The following is a 25,702-nucleotide window of genomic DNA, read 5'->3' as shown; positions in this document are numbered from 1 at the left end:
CTGTCTCTTCCCATTCTTTGCAACACCATTTCGTTGGTAATATAATCGGTCCATGGTATTTTCAAAATCAAAAAGCAACATCTCAAGAGCTTCCAGCTTTCTTATTATGTCAACATTAACAGTCCAAGCTTCGGAACCAGAAAGTAGAATAGAGTGGATATAAAATTTTACCATCCGATATCGGATTTGCAGATTGAGTCTTTGGTTACTCAGAAATTTACTCATCTTTAAAAAGGCTGTTCTTGATTGCTCTATTCTTGATCGAATTTCTGATTTCGCATTTAGATTCTCCGTAATCCAGACTCCTAAGTATTTCATTTTGTCTACTTGTTCAGTATCTTAATTTTTTATCTACATTACTTATACTTTATCTTGTTATGACAATATAATGGACCCTATTTCTTTAAAAATTACGTGACATATTTTACTGGGCAAAAATTGTTCGCATGTACACCCAAGTAAGACAATTTATTATTACTATTACCTATTATTAACAGTCAAATTTCTTTGACCAAATGCTTTAAAATGATACTTATAATATTTCTGTCAAAAAAATTGCTTGGACAGGGAAAAAAACTCCACCAAAAACATTCACGTGTGCACAGCGTACGTACGCGGTATAGTCGTATAGTCCTCCGGCCCGGGAGACATTTTGAAAATTTTATTTTGGCCCGCGCTTAAAAGTATTTGCCCACCCCTGATGTAGATAGTAGTGACCCGCAGATCCTAACTTTTTCAATCTAATTTGAATTTCATAGAGTAAGCATCCTAACGGTTAGCGTAAAGACTGTGTTAAAATTCTTAAAAGTATAATATAGTCTAGTCGCAACATAGGGCGTCCCGTGGACAATTTTAGCTCGCCCTGATTTGATGGTGGTAATATAGGTTTTTTGGGTCGCTGAATCCAATGGAAGTAGTCTGGAAGCCCAAAAATGGTGCGTTTAATTGATATTAACAAATTATGGTAAAATTGGGTATTTTTCAGGAAATTATTAGAAGCCCTGTAAATAAATTGATGGTGTTAAGGTCTTCTCTGATGTATTTTTGGTCGCTGAATCGAATACGACTAGTCGCGATTACTAAAAATATGTTTTTATTTTGTTAATAACAAAATAATTGAAGTAAAAGTCAGACTTACTCTCAATCTTTATTATAACTTCCGACGACCGGTTTCGCTCTTTAAAATTTGTAGAGCATCTTCAGGTCAAAGGTAACAAGTTACAAAATGCTACAAATAAAAACCAGAATTAGGACATTGTCTGGTTGTAAAAGATGCTAAAGATCCATATGATCAAGCCAATGTTGAATAACATACATAAAAGTAGCGAATTAGCATACCAATGCACATTCAAGCATTCATGGGGGTGGTGGTACAAAACTTCCCTCAAATGCAACAACATGCGCAGAAGTATGCTATATATAATTATGCAATCATAACGTGTCGTACTTACATTCGGATACAAGGTGCTATCAACTCAGTTTTCATTATCATGATGTTTCTTTTAAAGTTATGTTAACGGGATATGGTGGAATAGACGGACGAGGCAGCAAAGGTAAACAAATCTATGGGACTTAGGAGTTCTTGAGGGTGATGAGATAGTTGGTGTAAGTTAACCAGCAAATCTATGTCTGTTATTATGTTTGTGTAAATCAAATTAGTGAATGACTTATTTACAATTTTAATGTGTGTTGATTTTAAAGATTTTGTTTTTATTTTATTTTAATTTTATTTATATTTATATATATATTAAAGAATTCTATTTATTATTAATGTAAGATTGACAACGTTTGGATCGTAAATGTATTGAGTAATTATTGTGTATGTTAGAACTTGATTGTGCAGTTGCAAACTGATTATTTAAGGTCAATACCTGATCTGTGACGTGTACTGCTCGTGTGGGACTATTGTTCTAATAAGAGTAGGGTGATCGAAAGCTTTTAAATTGTAGTTAAAATGCCATGTCAGCAGTCATATAATAAATAGAAATACAAAGTAAAAAAGGTGGATTTAAATTAAAATTAAAACAGCAATGTAGGTAAACAAAACATTACAGATTTAAGGGTGGAGAATTGGAATAGAAATTAAATAGAAATGTAAATGTATTAAGAAGTAATTGTTTGTGAATAGCAACTATGTTTTAAGTGATATAAGCTATGGATAGATATTAAAAAACTATTGAACCAGATAATTATATTTTCTTGGTATACCTACATTGTGTTATAAAATTTTTGTCAATAAATAAATACTTGCTAGTTATGTAAATTCACCTCACATAGAAACACACAGGACAAAGGACGATACAACAAAAATGAGGGATTGGTTAGGTCTGGAGCACTACATTTGATTATTTTACTACATTGATTCTTAATTTCTTAAATTCTTTCTTAAGGTGTCAGTTTTTTAAACTTTGTGTTTTTTATAAAATATTGAGGGAATTATGAAGTATGAAGTATCAGAACAAGTATAACAGTGTTTTTTATTTTATAAAAAACACAAAGATTAAAAAACTGACACCTTAAGAAAGAATTTAAGAAATTAAGAATCAATGTAGTAAACTAATCAAATGTAGTGCTCCAGACCTAATCAATCCCTCATTTTTGTTGTATCGTCCTTTGTCCTGTGTGTTTCTATGTGAGGTGAATTTACATAACTAGCAAGTATTTATTTATTGACAAAAATTTTATAACACAATGTAGGTATACCAAGAAAATATAATTTACTACTAATTTCCATTATCTGGTTCAATAGTTTATTAATATCTATCCATAGCTTATATCACTTAAAACATAGTTGCTATTCACAAACAATTACTTCTTAATACATTTACATTTCTATTTAATTTCTATTCCAATTCTCCACCCTTAAATCTGTAATGTTTTGTTTACCTACATTGCTGTTTTAATTTTAATTTAAATCCACCTTTTTTACTTTGTATTGCTATTTATTATATGACTGCCGACATGGCATTTTAACTACAATTTAAAAGCTTTCGATCACCCTACTCTTATTAGAACAATAGTCCCACACGAGCAGTACACGTCACAGATCAGGTATTGACCTTAAATAATCAGTTTGCAACTGCACAATCAAGTTCTAACATACACAATAATTACTCAATACATTTACGATCCAAACGTTGTCAATCTTACATTAATAATAAATAGAATTCTTTAATATATATATAAATATAAATAAAATTAAAATAAAATAAAAACAAAATCTTTAAAATCAACACACATTAAAATTGTAAATAAGTCATTCACTAATTTGATTTACACAAACATAACAACAGACATAGATTTGCTGGTTAACTTACACCAACTAGCTCATCACCCTCAAGATCTCCTAAGTCCCATAGATTTGTTTACCTTTGCTGCATCGTCCGTCTATTCCACCATATCCCGTTAACATAACTTTAAAAGAAACATCATGATAATGAAAACTGAGTTGATAGCACCTTGTATCCGAATGTAAGTACGACACGTTATGATTGCATGATTATATATAGCATACTTCTGCGCATGTGGTTGCATTTGAGGGAAGTTTTGTACCACCACCCCCATGAATGCTTGCATGTGCATTGGTATGCTATTTCGCTACTTTTATGTATGTTATTCAACATTGGCTTGATCATATGGATCTTTAGCATCTTTTACAACCAGACAATGTCCTAATTCTGGTTTTTATTTGTAGCATTTTGTAACTTGTTACCTTTGACCTGAAGATGCTCTACAAATTTTAAAGAGCGAAACCGGTCGTCGGAAGTTATAATAAAGATTGAGAGTAAGTCTGACTTTTACTTCATTTAAAATGAACTCTCACATGCAACCCATTCAAGATTTTAACAAAATAATTGTTTATTCGCCGAAAAGCTCGGAATAATGTGCTATCTACAGCAAGTTTGTAGTCTTTTTCATAGTATTTTTATACGCTAAATCGATTGCCACTACTTGTGACGGCTCAAGCCACGTTCTGACTTTGTTATTAATAAATTATTGCAAAAATAACCGTTTATAATACGTTTACTCACGGTTTTTGCTCTAAAACCACTTGGATTGACATGAAATTTGGCATACACGTAGTTAACATGTCAAACAAAACAAGTGATGTGTGCTTTTGCCATGGGGGTGAGTAACACCCCTTTTTGGGGGTGAAAAAAGAAACCTTTAAAATACGCCCGGAAATGCATAAACTGATTAATTTTAAGCAACTTTTGCTTTATACAGTTTTTTCACTAAGTCAATACTTTTCGAGTAAATATGTTCATTTTTCAACAAAAAAAAACACGTTTTTGGTGGTTTTATAAGCACTTTCGAACTGATGAAACTTACATATCATTAAATACGACATAAGTAAAGCAACTTGTGAAGCGGTAACGATTAATTTTATTTGAGATGCTAACTAGGGGGTGATTTTAACGTTTTTTTACCAAAATAAAAGGGACCAACTTTTTGTTTTGAGCGTAACTTGCTGATAATAAATACTTCAATCACAACCCAAGAATAAAGTTTTTTTTACAAGCTTTAAAAAAGTGGTAATGAGTTTTTCTCAAAAAGTGCTTAATTTTTTGGTTATTTTATGTTGAAATATTCGATTAGGAATTTGACAAATATGAACTTGTTGTTCATTAGCTACAACTCCGCTTCTACTGGGTCTACGGACCTCACATTTACACCATTTCTTTCACTTTTTTATAGTCTAATATGTTTGCTAAGAAAATTTTTTTTGAAAATATACTTACTTTTTGAGTTATTACTCGCAAATAACTCGAAAAGTATTGACTCGGTGAAAAAACTGTATAGAATAAAAGTTGTTTAGAATTAATCAGTCTATCCACTCCCGGACTTATTTGAAAAGTTTTCTTTTTTCACCCCCGAAAAGGGATGAAACTCACCCCCATGGTAAAAGTACAGATCAGTATTCGCGGTTTGCAAGTACTTGGAAGGGAAACGAGAAACGACCGTGCGCGAGTCACGGAGAAATATTGCAACTATCTTAAATAATTCATATTGTCAATTGAAATTGTCAAATTGACGTATATTTCATACCTTCTGCCATTAAAGCAGAAAAATTGTATATTGCTCCACAATATTGATATGATATGCAATTATTATATAAAGGTAAATTTAATTAATTGTATTTTGCTTGCAGTACTGCATTTTAATAACTAATTTTATTTACTACATACAATTGTTTACGTTTGCATAACATAACCTGCACCTTATTTTTTCTTCTTATTATTTTTTTGGACTATGGCCTTGACAATTATCCAGCAACCAGGACTAATATAATTGGCCAATATAATTAAAAGTGCGAATAAAAGTACAGAGCGTAGAAATAGAGGTCGCCTTGCCGAACTTGCACGGTCCCAATAAAATCACTTGTTTTGTTTGACATGTTAGCTACGTGTATGCCAAATTTCATGTCAATCCAATGGTTTTTTTTAATTTAGAGCAAAAACCGTTAGTAAACGTACTATTAACCGTTATTTTTGCAATAATTTATTAATAACAAACAGGGCCTCCGCAAGGCTGATTGGCGCCCGCGTGCGGGACATATTTTAGCGCCCTTTAAATCTATTATAAAAACTAATAAATATTTTTGAAAAATTTAAACCCAAAATGAAAGACTACATTATTACTGAGGCCGAAAGGCCCTGAAAACTTCTATAATTTTTATTTTAATAAGTTACAGGGGTGAAAATAAAAGAGAAAATTTAGTGTGATTTTTAATAATTGCAAATATTTAATTCAAAAGAAACTTTTTGTTTATTGGTCGGCCCTCGGGAATAACGTTATTTTTCATTTTCGTTTAAATTTTAAAAAAATACCTATTAGTTTTATCAGTATTCGAAAAAAAAAATGAATACATTTAAAACACATTCAAATTTTGACAGTCGACATTTTGCACCTTTCCCCTTAAATTTTTTGCACATTAATGAAGCACCCTGCATATTAAATTAAAAATATACTTTTAAGTAAATAAACAATAATATTTTGTCATTTCAAAGTTTTCAAACAAATTTTATACAGGGTGTCTACATATCTAGGAACCATATGGCAAACTGTTTTATTATTAATTTTACGATAAAAAGTTATTCTTCGTAAAAAGTTCAGCATTGTCTAGAACTCAGAATGCAACCATCAAATCTGTGGTGTCAGGTTAAAAGTTCTTAAGTCATAAATCATCTCATTAAGTCAAGATTTGACTTATATTACTATTTCCGCCATATATTCTGTATGCTTTAATCGTTGTATACGACTTTTTTTTACCCACAAATTTTTTTAGGATTTTTTACCCACCAATATAGATCGTTATCTCTCCGTTTGTCCACTTAACTCAAAATGACCAAAACTTGACTTAAGAACTTTTACCCTGACACCACAGAAATGTCAAATTTTATGAATCTTATACGAGGTATGTCAAAAAATATGAATTTCGGTCAAGAGTAAAATACGTTTACTTTTCACAATATTGAAAAGTTATTATGAAAAGTTGTTCAGCATTAAAAACTATGTTTCTATATGCAATTACATCGTTCTAATTGAAATATATTGTGATTTAGAAAGGCACTTTACTTTTGATCGAAACTCATATTTTTTTACATATTATCTCATATAAAATTGAAAAAAATTGATAGGATTTGATGATTGCATCTTAGATTTTAGACCATGCAAAGCTTTTTAAAAAGAACTTTTTATTGTACATTAATTGTAATTTTCAACAACGCCCTTTTCATTTATTAGAAATAATGTGATAAGTATTTTATTATTAATAATTAGCCCTTTTCAGTTATAACAAATAATGTGATAACTCTTTTATTATTATTAATTAATTAATCAATAACATTAAAAGAGTTATCGCATTATTCGTAATAATTGAAAAGGGCGTTGGGTATCTGTAATTTGAGAAAAAAAATTTAAAGGGATGTAATTGCATATTAAAACATAGATTTTAATTAATTCCAAACAACTTTTCTTAATAATAATTTTCGATATTGTGAAATATAAGGTACTCTTGATCGAAGTTCATATTTTTGATACTCATAAGATTGACACAATTTTATATTTGGTTGCATTTTAGTTTTTAGACTATGCAAAGCATTTTAGCGGTGGATAGAGTCACGAATATCGAGGTGTTGAGAAGAATGGGAAAAGATAAAGAGGTTTTAAATACAATTAAAGTCAGAAAACTGCAATATCTGGGACATGTTATGAGGGGCGAGCGTTATAACTTGTTACAATTGATAATGCAAGGAAGAATACAGGGTAGAAGGAGTCGCGGAAGAAGACGCATCTCCTGGTTAAACAATTTGAGAGCTTGGTTTAATTGCACTTCTGCTGATCTCTTTAGAGCAGCGGTATCGAAAGTGCGAATTGCCGTGATGGTTGCCAACCTTCTTAGACGAGATGGCACATGAAGAAGAAGAAGAAGAAAGCATTTTATGAAAAATAAATTTTTTCTGTAGAATTAATAGGTAATAAAAAACTTTCCCATATGGTTCCAAGTTACGCAGACACAATGTCTTAATTATTTTATTTTTTTTTTCAAAATAAATTGTAAATTGTGGATTTTATTAGAGGAAACCCGATTATAACTATTTAAAATGAATTATTATTATTCTATGCAATGATTATGATACTTTTCATTTTCACAATTAATTTAATTTCCACACCACTTAAAATAACAACAAATAGAAAAGGTTGTCCAATATTTTTTACACGAAAACAAAAGTTTAAAATCAGGGCAGAACAAACCCAACGGATATTGCAACAATAGTCGTTCGTAGGTAATTATTAACACCAATATAAAATAAAATTTTAAACCTTTCACTGCAGGAAACCACCCGTTCACCAGTAACAGTAAATAATGTTTGTGCCTAATAAACGCATAGAGAAGAAGGGAAAAGATACTCAAATCAAATACATAATTATAATTCATAGAGTATTTGTTTACTTAAGGGTATAATTATCATAAATTCGAGTAAAAGATTCACTTTATATGAGTAAAATTGCTTGATCCAGCAAGTTGTGTTTTTGTTGGAGTAAAACTGCTAAGTTGGGTTTTATGGGTGTTAATTTATGTTTCTGCTCGTCAAGGAGTGTGATTTGATGTTTATTTGACTATTTTGAGTGTTGCTTTAGTTTGCAACATAAAATCGATTGGATGGTATGCCAAGCGTAATTCAATATACTTCAAAGAAAAAAATTAGGAAGGAACAACAAAATGTAATATACTTTTGACGGAGTAAGTTCAACATTTCAGGACGGGAATAATTATTTTTTCAGTAATAACACAATATTTGATTTTTGAGATTTCTCTAGCTGTTCATGAAATAATTAAAATTGTATATAAAAAATGATTATCTCATTTAAAATAAATATTTCTTATTTACCAAACCTTCGGTTTGGCGCCCCTTTGGGGTTACGCCCGCGTGCGCCGCACGCGTTGCACGCCTGGTTACGGGGGCCCTGATAACAAAGTTAGAAGGCGGTTTAAGCTATCACGAATAGTGGCAATCAATTAAGCGTATAAAAATACGATGAAAAAGACTAAACATTAAATTTATATAAAAATAGTTTTGTCACCATAATTTAAGAAAATCAACTAAAGCTGCTCGAAGAACATACACTTTTGTTACTTTCGTCTGGTTAAAGGCACACTTTGGTATTTTCGGTAACATCAAAACATTTTTTTTAAGGAGGTGATCTTAAAAGGATCAGAAATAACTTGGCTAGATAGAAGCGATCTAAAAGCAACACCACGCAAAAAGTCTTAAACAAAATTGGAAAATGACTGGTACGCTTTCTGAAACCGAAGCAACAATATCTACACCAAAAATTAATCCTGTTTTACTTGCTGAGCCTTTTGCCCTCAGAAGTAACCCCAACAGAAAAATATATTTCATATTTGTTTGATGTCTTTTTGATAATGCCACTGTCAAGATATACCTCCATAGACTAAAATTATCCGAAAAAAAAACTTTTTAGATTATCATAATCATAATCATTGGCTGTTTTACTGCAAATATAATGATGATGTATTTGATGACAACTCTAACTCAAGGTCAAATACCTTAGCCTAGTGTCATCAATCAGCAACTTTCTTAGCACTTTTAATTATATCGGCCAATTATATTAGTCCTGGTTACTTACTAGATAATTGTCAAGGCCATAGCCCAAAAAAGAATAAGAAGAAAAATAAAGATTGAGGTTTTGTTACTAAAAATTCACTTTAATAATTGCATATCATATCAATATTGTGGAGCAACATTAATGCCCGATTTCATAATGACAACCTAAAGTATACTTTAACTAGGGTTTATTTTGAACTAAGGTGTATAATTGTATCTTTTGTCAATCCAAATCTTTCAAAGAAACAAATAATACATCATCCTATTGGTTTCTTTCCCTGTAAACTTTTGGCCGGTTTTCAGAAGAACCTGAACTTGAAAGAAATATTCAGGATTTTTTTAAATAAAAAAAATACAATTTGATTTTGAGGTTAAAGTGTTAAGTTAAAGTGAACTTTAAGTGAGGTTTATGGTATAGTGATACTGAAATGTACACTTAAGAGCATACAGTAGCGCGTCATCGATATAACTGCGGGAGATAGTATCATACCTTTTTTCATAAGGTCTGCGAAACTTTGGCAACAGTGGTAATCTTGGACATTATATAAGATCAATATTTTGACAATTATACTCATAGGCGCGCTAAATGGAAGTAATAGAAAAGAATTTTGTTATTAGTAAATAAATAATTATAGAAATAAACCAAAGTGGATTAAAATTTTCTGTTAACATAGGTATTTGCACTAAATAATAATAATAAATAATCATTTCGTTTTGAAGCGAAACAAGAGCAGTCTTATTTTATTTAGTTCATAGAGCGCCAAAGGCACTCTAACTTACTCTAATATACTCGCATTAGAATTCGAAATATTTTTAAGTAAAATATACTTACCTACCTACATATGTATAACTAAAACTCACAATTAACAATAATGTATTTTTTCAAACAGGCCAACAACTTAGTTTTATTACACAAAAATATAATAAATTAACCATAAATAAACATTATTTTCCTATGAAACAACAATAACGAATTTTTAAAATAATACACTACTGAACTGAACAGATATCGATAAAGGTAAGAGAACAGATAAGAGAAAATCTGACGCAGCTTTGTCAAAATGACAGTGACAATTTCTCTATATTGCCTAATTAGTTATTAGTTATAATATGTTCGATTTCTTGTTAGAAATAAAAAAAAATTAGTAGGTCAAAAATGACACAAAATCTAGGCATGGGATAAAAAAGTTTATTGAAAGAAAGTTTATTTTTTTGTTCTTCTTAATAGGCCCCAGAGCACGCCAAATAGAATTCTATTTTGCTGACGTCACAAAATAGAATTTCATAATGGGAGAATCGACGGTTGCTAGGCAACATGACGTCACTAAAATATAATTCTATTTTAGTGACGTCACGTTGCCTAGTAACCGTAGATTCTCCCATTATGAAATTCTATTTTGTGACGTCAGCAAAATAGAATTACATTTGGCGTGCTCTGGGCCCTGGTCTTCATTTAATATTTTAATATAAAATGAAAATATTTAAATATTTTGGGAATTAACTACCTTAAAGAAAATTGGATACCAAATTAAGGAAATCACAATTAAATTTAAATTTACCAATTTTAATATAAGACTTTTTTTTCATGGAAAAATGTTTAAAGTTTAATAGGTGTCCTATAGAAATTCGGATGTGCTGATCACGAACCTGTCACTAGTTTTTTCCTTCACGCCAGGTGTTCAGGCAAAGTGTGTTTGAAATTATTCATGGAAACTGACAAACATACTGAGAAATTATTTATTGAAACTATATTTAATAGAAAATTTTAGCACAAAATTGAGTTGTTATATAAAAAAAGAAGTTTCACACTCATATTGCATCCCGGATATTTTACAATTTTGTAAAATGTTAGGTACTGTGTAGACTGTCTATGACCTCTACGAAAGAATTCCATGATTCATATTCATCCTGGGTCATTGTATTCTGTAACAATCTGTCCGATTTTAAGGTTTGAATTTAAGGGACTGCGAAAATTCCTTCTTTAAGTTTAGCTTCAGAAAGAACAGGAAATTTGTCATATATTTTGTTTTTCCGGTACAAGTCTTTCTATAAGTCGCCATCATTTCTTAATATTATGCAAATTTTGTGCCCGACTGTCCCACTTGCACAACAAACATGAATAATTTGTGAATCCAGACTGCTGACCCAGTAGCATGGATTATTCTGAGGTATCCACAGAGTTGCCAATCGTTAGACTTTATTTTATTTAGCAACAGCTCAAGATTCTCATAAGTTTCTTTGAGATGTACGGCGAGAGCAACAGTCACCGAGGCATAAGAATTACAATTGTACAAAAATACACCTTCAAAATTCTCTTAAAATAATCAATAAAATATCCATGGGTTCATGAGTATCCTACTTCAGGAATATTATTAGAATACACCAGTGAACCCTCTTGAGAGAAATATTCATTGAACTCTTTTTACGATGCCTATACCACGCAAAGTGTTTCCTGGAGACAACAGATTTTTATCCTTCAGTCGTTTGGCTAATATTTGTGCAGTATCTCTCGATAGGCCCAAATTTCTCACTGTCATTTAGTTCAGCTTAGATAAACTATTGAGGTTGATCTATATCATGATTTAATTCGTATTCATCGTTTTTTTTTCGTTTGAACTTTCATCTAATGGCTGCTGTTGGATGGTGTGAGAAAAAGATGGAGGATTGGGTATTTCTTGGTAGACAATAAATCAGGATACTGTATGTTAATTGGATGTTTATTTTTTGAGCTGAAACCCTTGACATGTCAGGAACAAAAGTAACAGTCGTTTCCATAGTTTTTGATTCCCTTCATACCATAGGAATGCCGAAGGATAAAGAGCCACGTGTACATTTTGTCCATTTTCTCAGTAGCTCGACACACTGAAAGCACACTTTGTGTGGTCCTGATCCCAAGGTATATATTGATCACCAAGCCTATCCAACTGATTTACTATTATGATTTGTAATTTATTTATTGTAAAATTAATTTAAAATGAAACGCTTTATATTTATTGAATTATTTATTTTCAGTCTTTGTGTGTTTTTATATAAATCTTATGTATGTATTAAATAATAAAGTGTACTAAATGTCTAGATATGAATTTTTAGTATAAAACAATACAAATATACAAATAAAATAACATTTATAACATAAAGCAAAATAATAAACTCTTATTTATTTTTGGATTTTGGAGATATAATCTTGTCAGTAAAATTGTTTTTGTAGTTTATTATAGTTGATGCTTTGTGTCCTTCAGTTCTTTCCCAAACCATTCCAATAATTACGTCATATCTGATCTTTCATACTTAACATTTGACTTTGTAGTTTTTATGGGTTTTTAAAACATAAGTTAAGTCTATATAATAATGATGTTTGGTTATCTGTATCATCAGATACATCATTGTCCGTAATAATTCTGTTGAAGAAGATTTTTTACAGTAGATTTAGATTTATTGAATTAAATACTCAGAGATGTGATTCACGCAAGCTATGACTATCTTTCAACCCCCGAAGGAGGGGAAATCATGTCCTAAGTCCTAACCCAAGATTCCTACAAAGCATCCATAAACTCTTTTAAATATTCAACCCCCAGGAATAAACCTAACGCGGAGGACGACAATTGGGGAAGGAAAACGGAAAATACTCCAATTATATTTTCCGAGTAAAATTAACATGAAGCAAAAGGAAGAAGACTATCTTGGGTCTTCGCGACCATCATCAGATCATTACAACTTAGGTATTTAACATTTTTTGGTATGAGTGAGCTCAGATAATAAGATGATCTTATAATCTTATATAACATTATAGTTCACAAGGTATGTTAAAATTTTTAAACTCTCTTAAAGCTGTCATAAAACTTTCGCTATTTTCACCTTTTTTATTGGTTTGAAGACGTTCTTCAATTTTCAAATTATTTTAATTTTAGAATTAAAAATTTATTTTAATTCCTCGTAAAAACTTTTAAAAAGCTCTTGTTGGCATATTATACAGTGATGAGCGCAATAACAACATGCGTTTTTAAAATAACGCAATAGATGGAAACATATTAAGTTGTGAGATAAAAAGGGACAAACCTAATAAAGGTGTTAAATGTAGCGATAGTAACTAAAAAATTGAAATTATATTGATTGCTTCCCACCTTTAGACGTATCAGACAAGTTTGAGAAATGCCACTGTCACAGTGACAGTTTTAGTTGACATACTCCTCTGATACGTCTAAAGGTGGGAAACAATCAATACAGGGTGAGGAAAATAAAGGGTCTATTAGAAATATCTCGAGAACTAAAGGCAACAGAATCATGAAAATTGGAGTAACGGGGTTTTGAAGGATGATCTATTAAATGAAAATATTTTCATCTCTTTGCAACTTCCGGTTATACCGGAAGTTGCTTATAACTTCGTTTTTTTAATGGTATATTCTTACATTTTTGGATTCTATTCGATGTCTTCTTTCTTAAAATATGAGGTTTTGTAATATTATACAGGGTATTTTAAAAGATAATTACGTTTTTTTATTAATTTCGTAGCAAAATTAACACCCTGTAGAATTGTAGTAGTTTGACATCTAAAACTCTACTTACGTTCAAATGATTTTTAATATACTCTACTATTGTTAAGAATCATTAGTATAGCTAAATTTTTAATTTTAGTATACAGGGTTGGTCGAAACTCGGAATGAGTATTTTCTGAGTTTTCCTTAAATGGAACACCCTGTATTTTAGTATTGTAATGAAATGATATTTTATGGTTCTTTTTTATTTCTTAAGCATTCCCTATACCAAACTGCTTTAATTTGTGCTTAATTATTAATCGCACCAACAATCTTAACTACGTAGGTATTTTGATAGCTAAACCATTATTGGTAATTTTAAGGACCAGTCTGGATTAATATGTCATTATTTCTGAAAAATTATTTGGGATTGAGTATATTCACGGCCAACCTAATAAAATTTTACGTATTTTTTGTTGCAAATAATGTTTAGCTTCAATCACCAATAACTCACAAATTAAAGCAGTTAGGTATAGGGAGTGCTTAGGAAATAAAAAAGTACTATAAAATATCATTTCACTACAACACAAAAATACAGGGTGTTCCATTTAAGAAAACTCAGAAAATACTCATTCCGAGTTTCGACCAACCCTGTATACTAAAATTAAAAATTTAGCTATACTAATGATTCTTAACAATAGTAGAGTATATTAAAAATCATTTAAACGTAAGTAGAGTTTTAGATGTCAAACTACTACAATTCTACAGGGTGTGAATATTGCTACGAAATTAATAAAAAAACGTAATTATCTTTTAAAATACCCTATATAATATTACAAAACCTCATATTTTAAGAAAGAAGACATCGAAGAGAATCCAAAAATGTAAAAATATACAGGGTGTCCCATTTAAAAATACGAAGTTATAAGCAACTTCCGGTATAACCGGAAGTTGCAAAGAGATGAAAATATTTTCATTTAATAGATCATCCTTCAAAACCCCTTTATTCCAATTTTCATAACTCTGTTGCCATTAGTTCTCGACATATATCTAATAGGCCAGTTATCTGCCTCATCCTATATATTGTCAATGTATATGTTACTATCGCTAATTTTAACACCTCTACTAGTTTTATTTCTTTTTATTTCACAATTTAATATGTTTTCCATCTTTGCGCTATTTTGCCGGTTATTAGCGCGCTCATCACTGTATAGATGGCCCATGAAAAGATGATCCTGTTTGTTGATTTTCAAGATTTTTATCCAAATAAATGTGGGTTTAGTATAACCTATGTGCATTAAAATGAATTTCTATAAAATATAATATCAATATTATACTAATACTAGTTTATATACATCTTTGGTTTAAACTGACACAATTTAGTCCTTTTTATCAACTACGGATCTGGGACTAAAACCAGGGTTTAATCCAAAGTGAGGTCTCGAAGGTCCTCCAGGTCCAACAAGAACTCCATTTTCAGCACCGTAAACATTTTGACCTAGGAAATTAATTTTAATATTAAAATTTTAATACAGTTGAATTACGAAATAGTTTAAACTTTTTTTAAGCTACTTTAAAATGTACTGAAAGTATAATGCCAAAATTAATATCATATTTATTTACATTTTATAGTGTTTTTTATAGAACATCAGTTACTATTGGCAAAAACTACAATGAGTCAAAATCCAAAACTGGTAGAAGAGAAATGAACATATATAATTATACATTACAAAAAAAAAAAACAAACTTCACCCTACAAATTTCTTTTGATCCTAGCTAGATCATGATCAGTTTCATTCAGTCCTCCTTTCCTTAGTTTTATAGTTACGTATAGTAGAGGACACAAGAAATAGGACCTAAAGGACCTTAAAATAATATATGTCTGGGCCGAAATGTTTTTTAATTTATAAAAAAGTAATTTTTTAATTATTAATTAATGGAACTTGAGTTACCAGAAGAAAGGTAAGGCTGTCCTTGACTCTTTCATTAAAAACCTGTGAGATATACTTAAGAGGTTGCTCAGGAATAAAATAAATTATAGGTACTAATCCTGTTCACCTTTTGAGTAAAACTGATAATATAACAAGACTTATTATCATTTAAATGAAGACCATTTCGAATACGCCAATTTTATAAACGATCAAGATCAGCTTGTTAAGACAATTCATCTCTAAAATCATTAAAAACCATCCAGAATCATTAAAGGATATGTTGAAAAAATAGGCGATGTGTGTCATTCCTGACGAATACCTAAGGTGATCATTATTATTGACTATACCAAAGAACTGGAGAAGATAAAAGCAATTAGGGATATGAGAAGAAATAAACACAAATTAAAACTACCAGTACTACAACTTACTGCACGTAATGTAAAAGACATACAGTTTAAAATATCTAAATGACGTTTCCAATAAGCCATTGGAACGAGCTATGTGACGAGAACTTTCCTACCCTATCAGCACTTTAAGGAGTCAGTTTAGAGATAGCGTTTTATATAGAGAGAGATCAACTATGTAATCTTCTATATAGTTCAGAGAAATAAGGGAAAAATATCCTGTTGGTGACACAACTCCCTCCAGGCCGAAACCAAATTTTTTAGTAGTATGGACATCTATATTAATAACCTATATGTTTCCTGCAGCCGATTTTGATGATATACATAGTTATAAACAAATGAAGATCAAAAAACGGTAAATTTTCGCTTTTTTCGTCTATAATCAAAAAGTTAAGCATTTTAAACAAATTTGAGAGTAAGAAACTCATAAATCGTCTAAAAAATTTCAATATAGCGTTCGCTGAATATGTCTATCCTTATTGGTTGCTTAGAAAATTGCAAAATAAATCATACATTTTGAATTTTTATAAATACATATTCATAACTTATGTAAAATTAACTTTTATTTATTTTTATTTAACATGCTCTACAGACCTTGGAGGCCTAGGGCTAGGGCTAGGGCTAAAATTAACTTAGAACGTTCTTATTACACGGAATGCTGAGACTTCTGGTGCTTAAATCATACCCTAAATTTCAAAGCAATTGGTAAAATAGTCTAAAAGGTATTTAATTTGTTTATCCCAAATTAATATTTTTTGCAACGCTATAAGTCAGAAAATGATGAAGTTACACTAATACTTTGGATAGTTTATGAAAGAAGTAGATTTATACCATTAATTTAATTAAAAAAAAATGACAAAAAATAATTCTAAATACTGCAAAATTATTTTGCAAAAACATGTGAATTAAAAAAAGGGGGGGGGGCTAACTTGGTCCCTAATTGTCCTAGGACCATTGTTTTTCTTTCTAAATGCGTATAAAAATTAAGTCTTTCCAAATATGAAAAAATAATTTTTCTAAGGGTAACGGTTAAAAAGTTATTCTAATTGTTTATAAGTAAGCAAACAATCGACGTGTTTTGCAAAATAATTTTACACTGTTTAAAATTACTTTCTGTCATTTTTTTAATTAAGTCAATCGTATAAATGTTCTTCTTCCATAAACTGTCAGAAGTCTTACTGTAACCTCATAATTTTCTGACTTATAGTGTGGCAAAAAAATGAATTTGGGATAAAAAATTTAAATAACTTTTAAACTATTTGACCAATTGCTTTGAAATTTAAAATATAATTTAAGCACCAGAAGGCTCAACAATTCGTGTAATAAGAAGGTTCTTTAGAAGAAGTTAATTTTTACGTAAGTTATGAATATTTATAAAAACTCAAAATTTATGACTTTTTTTGCCATTTTCTAAGCAACCAATAAGGATAGACATATTCAGCGAACGCCATATTGAAATTTTTTAGACGATTTATGAGTTTCTTACTCTCAAATTTGTTTAAAATGCTTAACTTTTTGGTTGTAGACGAAAAAAGCGAAAATTTACCGTTTTTTGATCTTCATTTGTTTATAACTATGTATATCATTAAAATCGACTGCAGGAAACATAAAGGTTATTAATATAGATGTCCATACTACTCAAAAAATTTGGTTTCAACCTTGAGCGGGATGTGTCACGAGAAAAATCTTATTTCTCTGGACTAATAAAATATATACCTAATAGAATAGTTGAGTTAGATCAAACATAGATTAAAAACGTGATATACATGCTGTCGCCAGGGCGGGTACAACGGCCTACTTTATTTAGATGGACTTACCCAAGTTTTTTTATGTATTTTGACCCGTAGAACACGAATTTTTTGGGTAACAGTTGATACGGATGTCGATAAGATTGTTATAAACAAAGAACTTGCAGAATTACATAACAGCGATTTTTCGTAAAACAAAACTTTTTTTGTATTTTTGGGTTATTCCCAGCAAGTTACAAGTTTTTTCCTAGGATGCATAGTTTTCGAGATAAACGCGGTTGAACTTTAAAAAAATCGAAAATTTGCAATTTGTGAACCCGAATAACTTTTGTTAAAAAATAAAAGAGCAATTCTGCTTACCGCATTCGAAAATCAAATTATACCGGTTTTTATTATCCGCATTGCTAAAAATTATTATTTTTAATGTTAAAGTTAAATTAAACAAATAGCGTTTGAGCGATTTGACCCGTGCCCAATGTATGCGTTTTAACGCATGCTATGTAGAAATTACCTAGTTTGTAGGCGCTTGCACTTGTACCTATTCGTTCTATTTTAAATGAGAGATGCATTGAAAACATCACTCAAGCACAATGTGTTTATAGCTTTGTTTAACAATGAAAAAATTAATTTTTAACAATCAAAATCGGTATAATTTGACTCGAACTTTCAAATGCTACAAGAAGCATTAATATTTTATTTTTTAATCAAAAGTTATTCGGGTTCAAAAATTGCAATTTTTCGATTTTTTTGAAAGTTTAACCGCATTTATCTCGAAAACTATGCATCCTACGAAAAAACTTGTAGGAACATTTTTGCTTAGGATGACCAAAAAAAATGTGTTGTTTTGCGAAAAATCGTTGTTATGTAATTCTGCAAGTTCTTTGTTATAACAATCTTATCGACATTACCCCCCTGGCGTCAGCACTATATCTAAAAATAAGTAAAAACACTTTTTAAGTTTTGTTTATGTTTTTTGAATATAAAGCATATTTAATCTCTAGCATCTATAAATAAATTGGTGTCTATTTATAATAAAATCTTAACTTGCCTGAGAATCCTGATACTGGTCTAGGTCCTAAACCAAACCCTCCAGGTCTAATCGGACCGCCAAAATTGCTTACCGGCCTTGGGTAGTAATTTCCACCTACTGGTCCTCCTGGTCCTACAAGAATTCCATTTTCGGGGGAATGAATTGGCCGTGAAGGTACATGTCCTCCAATTGATCCCTTCTTCGTTGAATAACAACAATACCGTTTTCCAGCATCGCAATGGCCCTAAACACAAATAAAAAAGATTTAAAATCAAAACTGATTTAGTACAAATCGATCTATACCACGAAAGATAATTAGAAATAAAGAATCAAATCATCACCCAGCCTTCAGCGTCCGAAGTCGATTATAGGCCTTCCGTAATTTCTTCTTGTTCTTCGGTCCTAAGCTTTCTTCAGCCAATTCCCAGCGACACTTTTGACGTCGTATGTCCTTCGTGTAGGTGATTTACTTCTGTTTCTGTCTGCTCATGGTTTCAACACTGTTATTTTTTGGGTCCATTTTTAGCCACATGGTCCATTTAATCTCACTTCAGCCTTGCTACACGCTCTATGACATCTGTGATGCCTCTCCTGCTTCTTATTTCCTCGTTTCCAACGCTGTCCCTGAGTGTCAGTCCAAGTAACGACAGTTCCACTCTTCTTTAGTCGCCGTTAGTCAGGACTAGAAGCACACATTGGTCGAACGCCTTCTTCTTCAAATAATTTGGCATCTTGCTCTTAAAAATGTCTGACAGAGCTCCATATGCAGCCCATGCTAAAGTGATTCTTCTTTGCAGATCATAAGTTTAATTTTCCCACGCAATTTGAATTTTATGGCCTAAATATTTATATTTAAGGGTCAAACAAATAATGGAAAATAATGTCAAAATAACATAATTTCATATACTTAAACAATCTATAAATACGCACGTAAGATATTCCAGGACTGTTGCAATTAAATCTTTCGGTACACTTGCACCTATCGTATTCTTTATAAGATCCATCTTCAACAGGTCCAGTAAGAACACCTGGTCCGGTAAGAACACCAGGCCCATGTCCATCTCCTGGATAGAAAGCGCCCTGTCCCCCACCATATAGTTGATTGTTGCCTTCGTATATACTGCCAGGCCTAATAACAAGAAAACTCGTAATAGTAAAGCCAGTTCACTGTATTTTAATTTTTCCTTATTTATAATTAATTTTTTGGTATACAGTAAGGACGAAAAAGTTTATAAATTTGTTATCTTCAATATGAACATATTTTCCACCTACTCCGCTTTTACACAAAACAAAGTTTTAAACAAAATTTTAAACCAAAAACTGCCTAAGAAATTAATCTTCCCACTACCAGAGAAAACTCAGAGAAAACCAGAGAAAACCCAGTACCTCCTGCTCTATTACGTCATATACATCCAAGATATCAACAAAAATAGCCAAACACATAAAAAAGAAAGAAAAAACACCAGTTTTTATCCCAACAACAACTGAAGCAAATACATTGAGCAATAAGAGCCAAAAGAAAAAGCAATAACAGCGTGGTGTATATGTTACAGTTCAAGTTGATTCTCAGTTAGAGTTGACTCCAACTAGTTGGAGTGAACTCGAACTGAAACGAGCAGTAAAAGTTGATTTTAAAAATTTAAATCAACTTTTACTAGTTGGAGTTGACTCTTCCTGGATCGATTCAGTAAATGTTGATTATACGAGAATCTCAAGTGCATTTTTGATGAGTGTGCGTTTCTTTGTTTTGACCGTTTCAACTACTTATTAGTATAGTCTGTAACGTCGCACCCGTTAGGTAAATTATTCTGATTCGATTTTTTGCACAAACTTACTCAAAGAAATACATCCGTATAACAATCCTTATAACAAATACACAGGGTGTCACGCGGTACCGCGGTCGAAAAATTGTTTAACCAATGTTTGTTAACCAAATTCACAAAAATAATTTTTATCTACTCTATCTCATATTATGTAAAGCAGCGGTTCTCAATCTGTGGTACATGTACCACTGGTGGTACATATCATTATTTGCGGTGGTACACAAAACACACAAAAACTTAAAATAGTAGTACATAGTAAATCTTGATTATACAATCTAAAAATATAGAAATATAATAAAAGAAACTTTAGATGGTACATGACTCAAAAAGATTGAGAACCGCTGATGTAAAGGTTTTATTGTGTGAAAATTGTAAATATAGATAGCAGTAAATGAAGGGTTTAAAGTATGTCTGAAGTAACAATGTATTTTAAATCCGTTTTACTTTTTCGCACTGTTTTTTAGCACACTTTCATATAATTAAACATCCTTAATATTCGCCTTCGGGAGGAAATCAGTCCAACTGAAATGCTCACAAAACAGCGACCACGGAAGCAAAGATGGATGACAGAGGAAATATTGGATTTAATGGACGTCAACTAAAAAACAACAAATCTGTAGGAAAAGATGAAATACCAGCTGAGCTATTGAAGTTAGTCAACGAGGAAAACTTAGACCTTCTTTTTGGACTATTTAATAATGTTTACAATACAGGGACTATCCCTAAAATATTGCTTGAATCAGTCTTCATACCACTGCCTAAAAAGAAGAATGCCAAATTATGCCAGGACTTCCGCCTTATAACTCTATTAAATAACATTCTGAAGCTTTTCTTGCGTATCATACAGAAGAGAATATATTATAAAAAATGTGATGAGGTCACCGGTCAAGAACAATTTGGCTTCAGGAAAGGTATGAGGACACGAGAAGCCATATTCTGTCTTCAAACTCTGGCACAAAGATACAAAGATCAGCAAGCAGACCTTTTATCTGTTTCATAGATTTTGAGAAAGCGTTCGATAGGGTGAAGCACAAGACCTTGATAGAAAGATTGAACGACATCGGAGTCGACAAAAGAGATTCTAAAATTATAGAGGCTATTTATTGGAATCAGACAGCAATCATAAAGACCAATGGTAATACGTCAAGGCCAATTGAAATACAACGAGGTGTTAGACAGGGTTGTGTGCTATCACCCATACTTTTAACGTCTACTCTGAAGTAATATTTGCGAACTCTTTATCGCACTCTTCAGAAGGAATCAGGATAAACGGGCAGAGAGTAAATAACATCCGGTATGCAGATGACACAGTATTAATGATTGATTCGGACCATGGTCTGCAGATACTGTTGGATAGGGTTACTGAGAGTTGTGAAAAAATGGTGATGAAGATCAATACTGCGAAAACCAAAGTTATAATAATATCAAGGAACAAAAATTTACCTCTTCCAATAAATATGTGAAACACCAACAGCTTGAATACGTAAGCCAGTACAAATATCTTGGTTACTGGTTCAACAATCAACTTGATTATAAACAAGAAGTCAAGAGCGAGAATAGAGGTAGCCCGACAGGGGTTTATCAAAATGAAAAGCTTATTTTGTAACAGTCGCATTAATATCAGCCTTAGATGTCGTTTTCTGCATTGCTATGTGTGGTCAATACGGACCACACATCAGTATGGAAAGGGGGCCTGGACACAACAAAACACTGATGAACAAGTTGGACGTCTTTGAACTCTGGCTTTATAGAAGAGACTTGAAAATACCTTGGACAACCCACACCACCAACGAATATGTTCTGAGGAGAATAGGTACAGATAGGGAACTGCTAAAAATCATTAAAGTCAGAAAAGTTAGCTACCTGGGACACATAATGAGAAAAAAAAAGTACCGCCTCACGCAACTGACCATCCAGGGTGAGATTGAAGGAAAATGGGGTCCCGGTAGGCGCCAGATTTCATGGCTTAGAAATATCAGAGACTGGACCGGCCTTGATTCAACATATTTGTTTAGAGCCGCATTGGACAGAGACAGATTTGCCAGTGTAGTCACTAACCTCCACTAAAGGAGAAAGCATCACAAGAAGAAGAACTTTCGCCTTGTCATGGTGATGACATGTGAGCAATAAATTACAAAAAAAGTTTTGACAGTTTTGTGGTTTGAAAGAAGTTTGAATTTTTAAATGTCAAAATGGTGCAATGGTGCATCTCACTCGCACTCACATTGATAGCTGCGTCAATACGCTCCTGGCGCTCATTGTTAATAATTAAAAATAACCGCTTAGTAATAAAATAATAACAAAAATTTCTTCAGTATCTTGTAGGGGGGGGGGGGTCGTTAAAATTCGTATCACAGTAATGACAGTAATGACAGATGACTTTTGCATATTGTATACCTACCTAATTACTAAATCGTAAAGTTTTGATTTATTTTGTATGAATATAATTGCGAAACACTACAGAATTTTTCTTTTTGACATAAATTTTATTAATATTAAGATAAATTTTGTACAATATTTTTAATAATTAAAGTAAATAAATTTTAATTTCACTCAAATAAATAATCAATTGCTGCCATTGACCACTTACATTCAAACTCGGTTAATTTGATTAATAATCGCGGCAGGTAAAGTAACATTCTTCTTTCAATACAACAAAGTGTTACTTTACTGCCGAAAATGAGGGCAAATGAGTACAATAATGGATGATTTTAGTGACGTTTGGCGATAAACAATGATTTTAAACAAATTCGCAAAAATAATTTTTTCACTTCTTACAAATTTTTTTTTAGATCTTTTGGGCCTTTTTTCTCTAAAATTGACTGTTGTCGAGTTATTAGCGACTTAAATTTTGAAAAACGCCAAAATAACCATTTTTAAGGTTTAATAACTCGGTTAAAGATAATTATTGTAAAAGTCGAGCGAGCGGCCGTGGAGTAACGGCATAATCGCTGGCCTCATACGCCAGTGCACGTGGGTTCGAGCCCTGCCAAAGACAAACCATTTTCATTTCCAATAATGACACGAGCCGTCTCACCGTGCCTCGGAGAGCACGTTAAGCCGTCGGTCCCCCTGGGCTAGTGTACATCGACACTAATTACTTGAAACAGGGTTAAAGATATAATTGGCGCCGGAACTGTCCGAAAGGCAAAAATGCCATACGATATTATATATTATCAAAGTCAGAAATTAAAAAAATCACAGATTAAAGCTACCTCTATAAGATCCTGAAGAAATTTTTGTCATTATTTCATTAATAAAATATTATTTTTAATTATCAACAATGAGCGCTAAACGTGTATTGAGGCGGCCGTCAATGTGAGTGCGAGTGAGATTCACCATTGGACGGCCGGAATGGTGCATCTCTTTAGCACTCACCATTGACGGCCGCCTAATACGCACTTAGCGCTTATTGTTAATAATTAAAGATAAAGCTTAGTAATAAAATAGTAACAACAATTTCTGCTGGATCTTGTAGAGGGGGCTATAAACTTTGATTTGGTCACTTCTGACTTTCATAATAATGGATTTGAACCGAGTTATAAGCCTTGAAAGTGGCTATTTTCGTATTTTTCAAATTTTAAATCGCGTATAATTCGACAACAATCAATTTTAGAGAAAAATCACAAAATATATTTTTTTGCTCAGAATAACCCAAATATTCTAAAAAAAACAAAAATTGTTCGAAATGAAAAAATTATTTTTGTGAATTTGTCTAAAAAAAATTGTTTAAACAATTTATCGATCAAGGTACTGCCCGGCACCCAGTAGATTTGTTATAAGGACCTCTTTTTGAGTAAGTTTGTGCAAAAAATTCGAATCGGAGTAATTTACCTAACGGGGGCGACGATACAGCCTAGACTAATTTGAACATATTCAGTAATATTTAATTTCTATAGTCCATCCCACCTTGACTTTACAGTATAGGGAACATAGGCAATGCAGTCCTTATGAGAGTTTTTCGCACAGTGATGCCGATTTTATCAAAAACAATTTGTAATCGAACATTAGATTAAATTAAAACTGTTTTTGAAAGGCAATCTACAATTTTAGGATTCATACGCGCAATAACTATAGTATATCAAATAAACATAAACGCATACCAATCCTAAATTGTAGATTGTCTTTCTAAAACAGTTTTAATTTAATGTCTCTAATGTTCAATTACAAATTCTTTTTGATAAAATCGGCATCATCGAGCTAAGAACTCTCATAAGGACTGAATTGCCTATGTTCCCTATACTGTAAAGTCAAGGTGGGACGGACTATAGAATCGGCTGTTTGTGTGAATTAGAATCAACTTTTACTAAATGGCATTAGGAAGAGTATACTTTTCCTAGTTGGAGTCTACTTTTACTAGTAAATGTTGAATATAAATCTTCATTTTATATTTATAATTAACTTTTACTGAAACCAGCCGTTAGAGTTGACTCCAACTAGTTGGAGTCAACTCCAACTGGATAATCAACTTGAACTGTAACATATAGAAACTAACATGTGATGACTGTCCAAAACTTACATCTGACATACTGACAAAACCTTAAAAAAACGTATAGAAGAACCCAAAAGGGTTTTCAATATTATAAAAATAGATTATACGTACGAACTTCACCTTCTAGATTATAATCATTCTTTGATTGAGTTTTAAATTCTCCATATTCAAAATAAAGGCTTATCACCCTCCAAGTCTGATCCCACTCTATACCCCGAACAGGGAGAAGTTGGTTTTTTGCGGTTTCCCAACTTCATAGCACAATTATACCTTTTCGTCCTGAGAAAAAGCCGCAACTATTTTTTCACACTCTCACACTCGCACACAAACTGCCCAGGCAATGTCGAAAACTGTCTCCTGAATTTCGAGGAGGTCTGGTATGTATGTTTACATACATGTTTAAATGAGTACAAGGGTTACTAAAGACTACGGTTGACGGCAAAGTCTGGACCTGTCTAGACGGTATACACTTAAACAATTATTCACACACACATGAGAACGGCAGAGCACTCTTTCAACTGAAATCGATAGGTACCACCAAGTCATTTTCATGACCATGGAAGCCAGTGGCGGCTCCTGGTGTAAATTATTGGGGGTGTAAAGTAACATTCACATTCACAAATATCTCCATCCTTAATATTGTTCCGAAATTCGAACTTCACAAAAGC

At 31.8% G+C, this 25,702-nt stretch overlaps 2 protein-coding genes across 10 annotated transcripts in view; one reads left to right on the top strand and one right to left on the bottom strand.

Moving 5' to 3' along the window:
- LOC126887620 (uncharacterized) overlaps positions 1-25,702 on the top strand; it is a 376,841-nt gene that overhangs the window by 53,461 nt on the left and 297,678 nt on the right. The window lies entirely within an intron of this gene.
- LOC126887623 (uncharacterized) overlaps positions 14,433-25,702 on the bottom strand; it is a 117,072-nt gene continuing 105,802 nt past the window's right edge. The window contains exons 4-6 of the mRNA XM_050655227.1: positions 19,650-19,848; positions 18,738-18,963; positions 14,433-15,104 (exon numbers count right to left, since the gene is read on the bottom strand). Coding sequence (XP_050511184.1) covers positions 14,986-15,104; positions 18,738-18,963; positions 19,650-19,848 — 544 coding nt within the window. The 3' untranslated portion in view covers positions 14,433-14,985. The remainder of the gene's footprint in view (positions 15,105-18,737; positions 18,964-19,649; positions 19,849-25,702) is intronic.

The sequence above is a fragment of the Diabrotica virgifera genome, chromosome 7 (assembly GCF_917563875.1).
Source record: "Diabrotica virgifera virgifera chromosome 7, PGI_DIABVI_V3a".
NCBI lineage: Eukaryota > Metazoa > Arthropoda > Insecta > Coleoptera > Chrysomelidae > Diabrotica > Diabrotica virgifera.
This window is presented reverse-complemented; position numbering and strand designations above follow the sequence as displayed.